The 14,988-nt window shown below is 41.0% G+C and overlaps 1 protein-coding gene across 1 annotated transcript in view; it reads left to right on the top strand.

The window, feature by feature from the left end:
• The first annotated feature begins 2,241 nt into the window (after positions 1-2,241).
• The window catches only part of BMPR2 (bone morphogenetic protein receptor type 2), a 178,215-nt gene continuing 165,468 nt past the window's right edge, over positions 2,242-14,988 (top strand). The window contains exon 1 of the mRNA XM_077830120.1: positions 2,242-2,999. Coding sequence (XP_077686246.1) covers positions 2,924-2,999 — 76 coding nt within the window. The 5' untranslated portion in view covers positions 2,242-2,923. The remainder of the gene's footprint in view (positions 3,000-14,988) is intronic.

Raw genomic sequence — 14,988 nt, forward strand, 5'->3', positions numbered from 1 at the left:
AAAATCTAAGAGGAAAAAAATGATTTTAAAACATCAGAATTTCACTGAAAACTGGATGCTGTGCCTGAGATGAGTTTCCTGTCACATCTGATATATAATTTAAAAATATTTTAAAATTAACAAATAATGTAAAATCAAGTAATTTTGTGTATTGATTTGCTGTTCCTAGTTGTGCTTCTTAATATATCAATATTATATTAATGCTGGGAAATAATTATTATTTGTTTCAAATGGAAAATATGCTTGACATGCTTAGACAAAAATAAAGTGTCTGCATTGAAGAGTTTACATTCTAGAAGGTAAAAAGATTATATGCAGAGGTATGAAGAGCTTAGTGGATTTGCTTTGGCTTTCTTATTTTAAAAAAGTTTTAAACTCACTTCTTTTAAAGATCGTGGAAGAAGTGTTGTTTTTTTTAAGTGACCTGAATGGGAAGCAGTAAGCTTGGTGAACTGGCTTGGGAAGAAAATGTAATGCAGAGAGATGGCAGGATGGAAAAAAGCATAGATACTGGTCTGAGGGAGAGCAGAATAAGGCATTAATATTGGCACTGTGGGTGATTCAAAGGGTTTTGATGGGGAACATGGCATCCAGGATGTAGGACAGGGCAGAGTTTTCAAGGGCTTTGAAGGCCAGGACTAAAAGTTTAAAGTCGATGTAGTGCTTAAAGGTAACTACAAAGGAATTCTTTTGTAATCATTGGGGTTTTTCTCTTTCTTTGTTTTATGATGTAAGAAGATGATCTAAGAGGTTGATTTTTGTTTTTTAAATACTTTTTTCAGTTTTTTTTTTTTGCTTTAGAAATATCAGATCTAGTCTTTCCTGGTTTTGCTGGAGGAGTTTGTGTGTGTGTGTGTGTGTGTGTGTGTGTGTGTGTGACAGATGTTTCTTATGAGGGTTCACATATTAGATGAAGGGTAGGCAGTTGAATTTGTAATAAAGATATCCTTTGTTTCAGTCAGTCTCCCCATCATTATTGTTATTACTGTTTGTGTGACAGAAGCACCTGGGAACTCCAGTCCAGAGATAGAGCCATACTGGTATTGCACTTGTGCAGGCAAGTAACAAAGAAGACTCTGCCCCCAAGAGTGTACAAAGCAGGTGCTGATGGATGCACCAGGGGGACAAACGTGGGTTGGGATGCGGTTGGGAGGATGAAGGTACAATAGAGCAATGTTTAGCAGAAGTGTCCTCACTGCACTCCCTCTCCCAATGCCCAGGGAGGAAAGAGGAGCTTCACAACGTGGCCAGGTTAAACTCCAGGCTCTGATAGTGTGTATGCAAGAGCGTGCACTCCAGAGGCAAAGAGCCCGCATAGAAAATGCCTTGCCCCTGCAGCCATGGATGTGAAGGAGCAAGAATATGGCTGTCTTGTTCTTTTTAATTTCTCACTACAGAACATGGCGTTGAAACATCCCTGCGGGGGAAATCTCAGCCAGGGGCTGCTGCACACTAGAGAGAGCGAGCTCCTGGCCTGCAGAAGATGCTTTCAAACCGTGCTCCGCAAACAGCGCTGCAGCTACTGCTATGAAGAAACCGGCCAGCGCCTCCTCCAGCCCACCCGCCCACGCACTTTTTCTCAAGGCCGCAATCTGGCAAACGCACAATTCTCCACAAAGATGGCGGTGCGGGAGGGGCGCGGCAAACTCCCCTGTGAGCACCCTTCTCCCCCCCGTACAGAGACTGAGGGGGCGGTGCCGCGGCCCCTCTCTAGCTACCTGGAGGCCCACTCTATGATCAGGGCGCTCGGAAAGAGGGCGTGGCGTGCGGCGGCCAGCGCGGCCGTTGACGAGGCAGGCTAGGTACGAGGCAAACGGGGCGGGGCCAGGAGGGCGGGCGGTGGAAGAGGCGGGGGCCGGGAGCCCAGACTGGCAGTTAGCAGCGACTCCCCTTTGTGTCTGGGCTGGCAACGGGGCGCGAGCAGGAGCCAGCCGGGGCTGGGAGGCGACGCGTGTGAATCCCCCGCACCTCTCCTGGCCGAGCCCGTCTGTGGAGGGCGAGGGCAGGGAGCAGGAGCTGCCGCGCGGGGGAGTCAGCCTGTGGGAAGGCGCCGGGCTCCGCTCCCGCCCCGGGGGCACCCCGCAGCCCGGGACCGCCGGCGGAAGCCCCGGGACGTCCCTCGCGGGGTCTCTCTAGGCGGAGCAGCGCTGCCCGCCGACGGCGGGGGAAGGGGCGAGGAGGAGACGGGAGGAGGAGGAGGAGGAGGAGGAGGGAGAGGGGCCTCTGTCGCTCTCCCGGCCGGCGGCGAGCAGGAACTGGAGCCTGAGCCATTGCTTAGTTGGAGGCACCCGGGCGGGCGCCCTCCCTTCGGAGGGGCGAGGGCTGCGCTCGAGTCCTGTGCGGCTGAAGAGCCCAGATGGGCCAAGGCGCAGCCTGTCCGTGGAAGTGACTGAGGGCGCCTCTCCTCGTTACGAGACACGGAAGAGGGTGAAGGCAGACCGAGACCGTCCACGGGATGGGAGGCGTCTCTGGCCCCCGTCTTCTTCAGAGCTTGTTCCGCGTAGCCAGGGCCGAGTAAGGAGGCTCCAGAGGTGACCGTTGCTGTCGATTCCCCCTCACCCCTGGATATGTTTCATGCCAAACCTGGATGCTTCTTTGATATCGTGAAGTTGCGTGGGAAATAGTCTGGGTTTCCGGTGTGACCGCAAGAGTAGCTGCTCACCTAGGGGAAGGGAAATGCACCTTGGTTTGGAGACAAAACCTCCCTTTTCTATGGTCGTTAGAAAGAAGAGGAGCCAAGTCCCGAGGCATGAAGACAGATACGTGTAATGGAGTAAGACCTCAGACAGCTCCTGTCATCTGCCGTTTGCCCTTCCAGACTGGATTGTGATCCAAGAGAGTTTTAAGATTGTTTAGAAAAGGGAGGAAATTCCTCCTTTCGGTATTTTTTTCCCTTCTGCCTCCTTCTTTGGCTTCCTCAGGTATGAGTGCCTCTCTGCAGCACCTTTTGCGGGTGCTCTTGCTCTCCAGTGCCACCCTGCTGCTCAGCACTGCGGCTGGTAAGTAGCCACCGGGTGTAATATACTTGCCATTTTGGCAGAGGAAAGGGGGTGGGGTCCGGCAGTATTTCAGTATATCTGTGACCCATTAAACAGTAGTATGTGTGTCTCAGTGAAGTGTGATAATGGTTTTAAGTGAGGACCATATTTGAGACCATATTTTTAAGTGAGGACCATATTTGAGAATAAAACATGCTTTTTGTATAAAGGAACCCAATCTGCAGCTGAGGTTTATTTTCTCTTGGTCTGTTCATGCTGGTTAATGGCTTGTTCTCTCTCTCCTTTTTTTTTTTTTTAAAAAAAGGATAATTTGGGGTGGTGGGTTTTTTTCCTATGAAATGTTTAACATCTTTGTGAGGTAATGCCAGAATTTTTAAAATACAATTTAATCACAAGAAAGAGCTATGTCTGCTTGCTAATGGGGTCTTTGGGCACAGCCATTTTTTATTTTGCTAACATCGATGCTATTAGGGGCAATATAACTACAACATTTGATACATCTTTTAGGGAAAATGGACTTATTAATAATGCATATTTCTTGGAGCTTGAAACAGAAATGATTTTTTTCACAATTATGTTATTTATAGAATAGTAAAATAAGACAGTGATGAGGAATACTGCAAGATCTGAGTATACATAATGTTAAAGGTTTCATTTTCCTACAGTAAATCTAATATTTTTGAAAAAATGCTCTATTTTAAATTTTTTGAAGCTCAGTGTTAGATGCACAGAACAATTTGCCATGAGATTGGAACAGTATATAGCCCTTGCATCCATTGGCTTTTGGTCATTGTGACAGATTAGCATGAGGGACTCTCTGAAGTGCTACCCAGGTTTATTAGGTGCTAATAGTTATTCCTCCGTTCTATATACTTTTAATGGTTTTTGGAAGATTCATAGTACCTTGGTATCTTTCTTTCCACTCAGAAACTAGTGTAGAATGCTCAATCTTCCCAGCATTCTTTTTATAATCTACTGTGATCCTCAGATATAGGATAATAGAAAAATGTGCAGTTTCTTGTGAAGATGGCATAAGAAGATTGGTAGTTGGTCACATCCTTTTTTGTTTGTTTTTTTTAAATTAATTAATTTTTAAATGCATTTTGGTCAGTGTTCAAAATAGTCTCTTTGCTAGTAGAATAATACTGTGAATTAGACGTGTTTGGTCAGTTTCTCCATTGCTTTACTAAGAATGGATAGTCTTCCATTTTATAAAAGGCTTTCTTTGGGGAAATATTGAACTGAAATAATTGATATGGAGCACTTTCCTGCATCAGCCTGACTTTTGCCTGTCCTTGACATTTTAGATCCATATCTACTGTGTTTTTCTGTGATAGCTTGGTAAGAGGATTTCTTTGAAGAATAAACCTTTCAAGGTCAAAAGCTTGGGATATTTCAGAGTCATATACATTTTAATACCAATTATCTAACCTTGTCTCTTAAATGTGAAACTTAAAAAAAATAGTTCTGTTTCTCATTTAATTACTTTGTTAAATGTTTATGAGTTAATTTTTCTTTGTACTGTTGAGAGTGAAGGTTTAATAGTACTGATCTGAGCCAGGCAGGGGATGGGGCAGGTGCCTACAAGCCTACTTAGTGAGCTTTGCCAATTTCGCCTCAATTCTGACCTGTCATAATCACTGCTACTTCAGTCCTGGGTTTGTCTTGTACAGACTGATAATCATGTCACATTCTTTGGTCATCTTGTGAAATGCATGAATAGGAACTCATTTTCACATTATGGCTGTATAATACTTCTGCTGATAATATGTACAATACAAAAGTTCTGTACAGCTTAAAAAGTCTCGATGACAACCATGTTGAAGAATATGCTAATGTTTTGAGATTTAGCTAATATAACCATTCTAAAGCTTGACTCTAAATTTAAACAGTGTATTTCAGAAAAGAAACCTAGGAAACCACACTACGTGAAGGTCTACCCTTATATGTATGTGAATGACCCTCTCCCCCACTTCCCTGAAACTAGGAGCTGTGCATTCACATCTGAGTGTATACTTTTGGCCCTGTGCAGCTCTGAAATCCTTCATTAATGTCCCACAATATGGCTGACCTAGTGAATGGATAAGACGATAGTAGGTGAAATGCATTGTTGATGATTGTGAAGTAAGGCACAGTGAAGGGAAAATTTTAATTTAAAACTTTATAAGGCATATGAGTAATTGAGTATCAACTTAGGAAAAATATCTAGGCATCCTTCAAGGACAGCTCAGTAAAGACCTTTGCAGCTATAGTCTAAACAAGGAAAGGTATTAGGAGCCTAAGAAATGGGGTGGAACATAAAACAATGGCATTAGAAGTCTATGGTTCACTCTTATCTGGAATACTGTATGCAGAAAAGGAGATGGTAGGTAGGGCACTTCCTGTCCATTTAATATTTGAAGGGCTTAATTTGCTGTGGGGTAAGTCCTCGCGCCCCCCCCCCCCCGACTTTTCATAGGTCTATATGCTCCATGATATCTTCCATTTCTTGCCCCCTCTCTTCCCCCTGGACTTTGCAGGGTATAATATAATCACATATAGTATTCTATATGCTGACACAATTGCCGCTCCCCCTGTGATTTTTCTTTTCTGAAATGACATCTGAACCTAATAAATATGTATAACTGAAGACTCAGAATTCTTCCTGTCCAGTCACAGTGACTAAATCTGCCACCTTCCTGTATAAAATCTCTACAGATCTTAAGTGTCCAGTATTCTTCTATTAAACTTGTATAGCCCTCCCTCTAAAGAGTAATGCTACTGTGAGGGGAAAAAGTCTCAACCAAGTGTTGATCAAGCTTTTAAAGATGACCTATGAAGGGAAGGGAAAAATTGGGTTTATGCCACTTTTATTTAGTTTTATTTTGTATAAAGAAGGCTTGACATTCTTCCTCACACTTCTTTTCTTTAGAAATATCAATCATATTGAATCTTCCCCTTTTTTTGTTGGAGGACTTTTTGGATGACTCTTATATCCTGGGACCGTAATTGAAGAGGAATGGGTATTGAATACTTGAGAACTTTTCTTGTGTGGCTTTTGTTAAAGCTTTTGTTTTTGATAGCATTTATTTAATAGTCTGAATAAAAATCACTTCCCCTCTAAATCAATCAGTTTCACTACCTTGGTATCCGTGATGTATAATCCTCAAGAAATTGCACTTCAAATTTTTTGTTTATTGCTAAAATCAGAAAATACTAGAAAAAAAATGGGTTTGTGCCTTTTTAGGACATCTTTAAGAAATCTGTTGGTCTTTATCTGCATAGTTCTTTGTCTCAATTATTAATATTAAAAAGCTAAAGTACTGTAAAGTAATGATTGAAGTATTTTTAAAAGCAATTAAAATAATGTTTTAAAATTTTAAAATGAATGAATTGGGGCAGTCTTGTCTTGTTCTGCTTAGAAAGTTAGCTTCCTCAGTGTTTCAAAATTTTAATCCCAAATGTGAAATTGTGAGAGGTGGGACAGATTAGCCATTAAATTCAATTTCTCTAGTGAGCAGTATTTCTGACTCATAATCTAAAATGGTGTCCTCCTGTGTGGACTATTGATCTTGTATATCAAAGTGGTTGCCTGAAATCATCTCTACTCCAGATCCCTGCTGTTTTGCCATAGATGTGCCCATTGCTAGGGCCCCGTCAAATTCACAGCCGTGAAAAATGTGTCACAGACTGTGAAATCTGGTCTCCCTTCGTGAAATCTGGTCTTTTGTATGCTTTTACCCTAAACTATAAGTGTGCATGGGGGAGACCAGCGTTTCTCAAATTGGGGGCCCTGACCCAAAAGGGAGTTGCAGAGGGGTTGCAAGGTTATTTTAGGGGAGTCACCCTTACTTCTGTGCTGCCTTTCAGCGCTGGGTGGCTGGAGAGCAGTGGCTGTTGGCCTGGTGCCCAGCTCTGAAGGCAGCATCTCATCAGCAGCAGTGCAGAAGTAAGAGTGGAAATACCATACCATGCCATCCTTACTTCTGTGCTGCTGCTGGCGGTGGCTCTGCATTCAGAGCTGGGCTCCGGGCCAGCAGCTGCTTAGCTTTGAAGGCAGCACCGCCACCAGAAGCAGCGCAGAAGTAAGGATGGCATGGTATGGTATTGCCACCCTTACTTCTGTGCTGCTGCCTGCAGAGCTGGGCCCATCAGTAGCTTTCACTCTCCAGCCGCCCAGCTCTGAAGGCAGTGCAGAAGTAAGTGTGGCAGTACTGCAACACCCTCTGCCTCGTAATAACCTTGTGACCCCCCCCCCCAACTCCTTTCGGGTCAGGACTCCTACAACTACAACACCATGAATTTTCAGATTTAAATAGCTGGAATCATGAAATTTATGACTTTTAAAAGCCTATGACCGTGAAATTGACCAAAATGGGCTGTGAATTTGGTAGGGCTCTGCCCATTGCCTGTGGCCATTGGATCTTTCCTTTCTCATTTGAGTAGTAGTCAGGAAATCCAATTTTTGATGGTTAGAGATGGGAACTTGTTCAAAAAGAGTTAGTCTGGCAGACAGAACCACTCTACTTGCTTGAGGGATACAATTGGTACACTTGAGGGTAGGTTAGTACATAAGCCCTTCCCCCACATTAAAGTAGGTATTGATTAACTTTTCTGAGGCCTTACTCTGAATGTACCAGCCCCTCCTTTAATGGTGATTTCTGTGTGTCAGCTGTGATTTCAGAAGTCATGTTGCCAAGGCGCCAGAGAACAGAGCAGTGCTTCCTTGAGACAGTGCTTCTGTGTGAATGGCCCTGCCCTCTAGACATCCAGGGGTAACTGGGTAGCTGAGTCTCCTGCTTATTTTGATCTGATATAGGGAAAACTTCACTACTTTGCCCTGGACGAAGAGATCAGGGGAATTTAGCTGAGTTTTCCTTTTTCACTGGAGCCGAGCCTCTGCGATGTTTGCTTTTATTTTTTTGCAGAAGAGGGGTTGTCTGGCCTTGTTACTTTTTTAGCAAATATTGCCTAAAAGGGACATCAACTTAAAAAAAACTCACTGCTATTTGAATTTTTTTACATATTAACACCAATCTTTAATATAACTGAAATAGACTAGAGAAGAATATTTTCGTCAAGTTTTTTCTTTGTGCTTTTTTTCAGCACTTTGTGCAGTCAGCTTCACTGTTTCCTCTGTAGAGTCAGGAAACCAGTACCCTTCTTATTTGTCTTTCATGCAGCAAGAGGAGAGAGAACATTTTAAAATGTGATTGTGAAATCACAGAAATTAGAGGTACTCATTGAAGTGCTTCGGTTCTATGCCAGGAGGCCTTGTAATTCATTCTTTAAGATTTACTAGATTTAAAGTGGATGGGTGTGCCTTAAACATGAATCCTCTTGGAAAGGTGCTAATACAATTTCCCTGGCCAGTGCAAAAGGGGCTTGTATGAATGGCTGCATAAAGATCATTGAGAACAAAATGCTTAACCTGGAATGAAAGAGAAACAACAGTTATGATGGATAATGGTTCTCAGCCTTATAGGAACACGAGCACAGCTTGTTTGCAGCTTTGACTGTCTTAGTAAGCATTTTGTCTAGTCCTCTGGATTTAGTGAAACTGATGCTCATTTTTCTTTTTCTCAGACTTAAGTCAGTTTTATTTACCTTTATAATATCAAGAAAAGGAAGAAGTCACGATAATCTGTTCTTAAAAACAAACAACCAAAAACTTGTTTAAATACAGCAGTCTCTATTGATATTTTTAGCATAAGAATTATTATACTAGAGCAGGCTAGTCCATCTAGCCCAGTATTTCGTTAAGTGCAGGTGCTACTGTGAGATGTTTCAGAGGAAGGCACAAAAAAGCTATGGTTGGCTTTTCCCCTAAAACATGAGGGTTTGTTATCAGTGGCAACTCTGTAAAATTATGTTGAGGTTTTGGAAGTAAAATAGGATTAAAAACACTTTGTTGTATGCCTTGGTTTTGTTTAGTCTTCACATTTGGCACAACAATTCTTCACAAGATATTTGAATTTTTTATAAATCTTTCAGTTAATATTACTATTCAGAGGATGTATTTTAAAAATGCTCCCCTCTTGCTCAGTTTCTGAATATTTCTTTGGGTTCTTCTAGCTAAACAACCAGTCTTGACAAACTCCAAATTTTTCTCACACACATTCTGATAACATTTTAGGCAGAGAGGCTTCTGAAATCGTAATATTAAACACTGAGTCAGTCTCTTTATTCTGGACAATCTAATTGAGCAATGCCAAGATGAGACAAATGTCAAATTCTGTCAGTTACTTCTGGTTTCTGGTGCTGCCAACATGATTCACCAGGTCAATTCCTCACAGAGTTTGGAGGCAGGCCAGGCAGCAAGTGGTATGGAGTGCCACAGAAGTGAGCAGAGTCTGGGTGCATGTGAATAAAGATGGAAGAGAGGTAGGCAGATTAAGAGGGAACTTGGAGGCATGAGGAGTTGAGCTGTGTTTTGAGGGTAGAAATGTAGAGATGAGAGGGGAGTGAGGTTATGTATGGGAAGAATGTGGAGGTCTGCAACTGTGCAGGGGACCTGGGTCCTGATGGGATGGAGCCTAGTGCCTTTGCACTAAGGGACTGCTGTACAGATACTCAACTCCCTCAGCACGGCAAAGAGCTGAGTTGGTACTGCAGTGCTCCTCATGGTGCTGCCACATGAATGTCTCAGTGCAGAGGCTGGGTACTGTGCTCCCTTTCTTCTCCCTTGTGATCCCTTCACATCTTTGCTCAGCCTCCCTGTGTCTGAAATCCCTGCCCCTTGCTTGACTGACTGCAAATATGAGCTATTGGAAAAAAACAAAATACAACACCATACTAACTGTATCTTGTCTATATAACACTACTGCAAAATTATAAACAGTGTCTACCAAAATGATAAATGCTATTAAAACCATTTCCATTAAAAAAAAAATCAAACATTTCCTTCTATTAACAATCATCCAGCACGATACACAACAACACAACCATTCGCTACGAATCTACACAATATGCACTTATCAACGCAGACCCAATTCAGTGTCATGAACAAATACAAAACATCTGTTTCTAATGACATTGAATAACAGGTTGAACATCTTGCATGGAGGTAGAGAAAGGTTGTATGTGTATAGGGGGGGATGTGGGTTAGGCCTTGTGGAGACAAAGAAATCATAATTGTAGGTTGCAAGGGTTGGATGAAGATTTAACTAGTTCTTTTGCAGTTTTGTTAGTGGTATATGCACTTGAATAACCTTAACCTGGTTGTTAATGAACTTTTGGGGGCTTAACCCTTAAAATAAGATTTATTCCCTTCTCTCTAACACACAAATCTGAATGTGATATGATCCATTCATATAAACATCAAATCTTTTTAAGAATCCTACTGAGCTTTTGGCCTGTATATTATGGCAATGAGTTCCACAGGGTGTTTGTGTTTTTTCATTTATCAGTTTCAGATATATTGCCTTTCAATCTCATTGAATGTTCCCTTATTCTTGTATTATGAGACTGTAAATGATAAGTAGGGGCACCTGACTTATGTATATACCCTTCAATATTTTATATTCCTCATGTCCCATCTTAGTCTTCTCTTCTCCTTAACCATTCCCAGTTTTTGCGGTCTCTTATACTGAAATCTCTTTATGTGGCTAACTTTCATGGCACATTAGTGTACCCCTTTTATTTCTGTCCCATCTTTTATCACATGGGATTATCAGAGCTCAACACACTGTTCCAGGTCAGGAGTAAACAGATTTCTATAATAGCATTATAGCGTTTTCAGTATCTTTTAATCCTATTCTTTATGTATCCTAATGTTTTTCTTGTTTTTTGACTATCACTGCACATTCAGCAGAGGTTTTCATTTCTCTCTATGAACACAAGGATGCTTGGATTACTTTCCTGAGTGGTTATGGTTCATTTAGGATCCAACATCATTGACTATATTATATAACATGGGGTCCTGGTATTGAATGTTTAGCCACCTACTGTTAACCTTTGTTGGTGCTTTTGTTAGTTATGGACTGATTTTATTCACAATATTATGATATTCTGCTGAGAGAGAGATTGGACAGTTTCTGCAGAGCTTCTTTAAAGAAAGTGCGCCAAAACTAGGCCAGTGTTTTTTGGTAGCAGGTACCCCATTCGTGTACAAGTAGGCTTTGCTGATTGAAGAAGCCTCTTCTGCATTTCTGGGGGGTAATAGGTGTAGTGTTTTTGTTTTTTTTATTTTTATTTATTTATTTATTTTTTGCTTTGCAGGCACAGATTTAGAAGCTCTTATTTAGGAGTCAGATTCAGAAGCTCTTATTTATTAGTTTTTAAGATTTTTAGCAATCTTTGCTTTTTATTTTTTTGTGCTTCTCAGAGCTGCAGTATATTTAGACTCTAGTTGTGAAACACTTACCAAATATATCATCACATATCCAATTATTATGCTTTTTCAGTGATCTTATCTGTTCATGCAGAATCTGTACTCGAGACCAAACATTATAAATATAATTTTCCTTTAAATGTAAAACTTGTTTTGAATATATCACTGTCAAGGTTCCTTCCCCACTCTGAACTCTAGGGTACAGATGTGGGGACCTGCATGAAAGACCCTTAAGCTTATTCTTACCAGCTTAGGTTAAAAACTTCCTCAAGGTACAAACTTTCCCTTGTCCTTGAACCCTATGCTGCTACCACCAAGCATGTTAAACAAAGAACAGGGAAAGAGCCCACTTGAAGACGTCTTCCCTCCAAAATATCCCCCCAAGCCCTACACCCCTTTTCCTGGGGAAGGCTTGGTAAAAATCCTCACCAATTTGTACAGGTGAACACAGACCCAAATCCTTGGATCTTAAGAACAATGAAAAAAGCAATCAGGTTCTTAAAAGAAGAATTTAAATTGAAGAAAAAGTAAAAGAATCACCTCTGTAAAATCAGGATGGTAAATACCTTACAGGGTAATCAGATGCAAAACATAGAGAATCCCTCTAGGCAAAACCTTAAGTTACAAAAAGACACAAAAACAGGAATATACATTCCATTCAGCACAGCCTATTTTACCAGCCATTAAACAAAAGGAAATCTAATGCATTTCTAGCTAGATTACTTACTAACTTTTTACAGGAGTTCTGAGCTGTATTCTTGATCTGTTCCCGGCAAAAGCATCAGACAGACACATCCCCCAGCTTTGAAAGTATCTTGTCTCCTCATTGGTCATTTGGTCAGGTGCCAGTGAGGTTATCTTAGCTTCTTAACCCTTTACAGGTGAAAGGGTTTTGCCTCTGGCCAGGAGGGATTTAAAGGTGGTTACCCTTCCCTTTATGACCATCACTAAGACTCTCTTTTCTCCTTTTCTGTTTATTTGAAGACAAGGATGTTACTTATTCAAGGATTAATCTTCTGCTTGCCATTCTCTAATATAGCTTTTAATTTAATTTTTAGTCATTCCTCTGAGCTGGGATTGTTACATAGTGGCAATATATTAATAATTAAATAAAACTGAAAATTGTAGCAGGCATACTTTCTTGAGGTGTGTAATCTCCTAGGTTAAATGGGTGAACCTTCAGAATATTGGAACTACCAGTGCAAAGTAAATACTCTGATAATGAGCAGTTCTTCTGTATAAAAGTAATATTTTAATTGGCAATCAGATTAAGAACAAAAGCAGCTATTTAAGGAAGTTGGTATAGATACCATCACAGTGTTACATTCTTATGTCTGAATGTTCTTAAAGCTCTTCTCTTACATCTATATTGGAATAAAAAAAAAACCTGTGGCACTGAGTCTCAAGAGCCTGGGACAGTTAACTAGGGTTTGGAGTGGGGGGTTGCATGGTTTAAAAAATAGCAGTGTAGACGTTCCAGCTTGGACTGGAGCCTGGGCTCTGAGATCCACCTCCCTCACCAGGTTTCTGGAACCCGGACTCCAGCCCAAGTTAGAACGTCTACACTGCAATTTATAGGCCTGCAGTCCGAGCCTCGCAAACCCGAGTCAGCTGTCCTGGGTCAGCTGTGGCCATGCTGTGGGTCTTCTATTGCAATGTAGACATAAATTTCCTGCTGTAATCACTTGGGCAAGAAACTGCAGCTAGAGCAGCTGCCATGATTGAAATAGATATGTATACTTCATGTCTCCTATTTCTGTTGGCAGACAAACTGAGTTATAGTACATACACTGATGGCTGGTATTGTGGGACTGGTTTGTTTATGATATTTTGGTAGGACTTAATTAAGAAGCTAAAAACTTACTCATAATACTCTGTTCATATTGTGGTTTGTGGACTAGTACAAAAGCATCTGGGAAACTAAATGGGTGGGTAAGATCTGAAAGCAGCTTATTTCTACAGTAGTATGAAGTAGGGGTTTGGATGCTGAAATTATTTCCAATATCCTGCCTGCTATTTTGTTGGCTTTGTATGATTTCTCTGTACAGCACATGAGGTAAAGTCCCTGACTCTGTTATGAATTCTAGATACTGTAGGGACATTTTATAATAAACATAGCTACTTTTGTGAAGTATAGCTATGACCTGTGGGTAACAGACAAGTATACTAATCTGTTACTGCTAAATTATAATTTTAATATTTGCAAATTAGACACTCACTTTATGCTGACATTGAATCGTTAGTACCACTTTCCTTTTTTCAAATAGTTCATCTAATACGTATTCATTAAATGTAAATTATTTAACTTCTCTATGCTGGATTTGGCTTTTGATGTACATCTGGCTTAACTGAAGTGTAGTTATTATACAATCACACTATTGCACCTAACAGCAATTATTTGGCTACCCTCTTTCTTACAACATCGGTCTTACCTAATTGTTTAAAATATTTACCTGTATGTTTCATAGTAAATTTACAAGAGTTAAAAAGGTAAAATATTTTTTTTGCTTCCATTGTTTCCTGTCAGAAGCTCTTGGTCCACATATTGCTAATGATGTTGTTAGAAGGTTTAATTTCCTTCATTTTAAGGGTAGGCCAGTGAAATAATGCAGCATGTTTTGCATGCAAAACAAACAAAACGAACCTTTGATTATTTTTGCAGCGCACTAAAATGAACTTTGTGCCTCACAAAAATTGTCTAGAATATGCACAGAAGAGTACGTGGTCTAAGTATGATGTGACAGCAAGAGAATTTCAGAAACTTACAGTAGAAGGATGAGGAAGGAGAATATGCAACTATTCAGTAAGGAACATCTTCATGGTTCCACAATTAAAAATTAAAATATATATATATTTTTTTCAATAAAAAGGGAGGTAGCTTGGCAAATGACTTTGAGTGGATTCCAATGGAAGAAAGCACAGAGGTATTTGTAAGAGTAGATGATGAAAGGGATGTTGTAATTGGTGTCACTCATGGAGTGGCAGGGTCCAAGGGGAATACTGTCAGGCTGTGTGATGTAGAGCCTTGACAGAAAGCACAAGAAGTTAGGACTTAGGGCAGGTCTATACTACGGCAGGGATTGACGCTCTGAGATCGATCCATCAGTGGTCGATTTAGCGAGTCTTGTAAAGACCTGCCGAATTGACTGCAGATCTCTCTCCAGTCGACCCCCTGTACTCTACCCTCGACGAGACGAGTAAGGTAAATTGATCGGAGATTTTCTCACGTTGACCCACCGTGGTGTAGACCCCGCGGTAACTCGACCTAAGGTATGTTGAATCCAGCTACATTATTCATGTAGCTGGAGTTGTGTAGTGTAGGTCCACTTTACCATGGTAGTGTAGACATAGCTTTAGTGTGTACTGCTTTAAGGAACCAGTTAAAGATTTCAAAAGGGAGCTGATATAGTCAAAATGTTGGACAAGAAAGAGGATTTTGGCAGGCATGTTTTTGGATGGATGGTAGAAAGGCTAAATTAATCACAAAAAACACATGAGGAGGACATGATTAGGGTATGGAAGAGTGATTGGATGTTGAGATAGGAAGGAAAGAATGGATTTTTTTAAATACTGAAGAGAAAAGAGTGAGAGTTTCATTGTGGTCAAATTGTGGAGTGAAAGGGAGAGGGGAAAAGCTATGGTGGCACCCCCTACCTACTCCTAAAATCTAGAGAAATG

The sequence above is a fragment of the Eretmochelys imbricata genome, chromosome 11 (genome assembly GCF_965152235.1).
Source record: "Eretmochelys imbricata isolate rEreImb1 chromosome 11, rEreImb1.hap1, whole genome shotgun sequence".
Taxonomy (NCBI): Eukaryota; Metazoa; Chordata; order Testudines; family Cheloniidae; genus Eretmochelys; species Eretmochelys imbricata.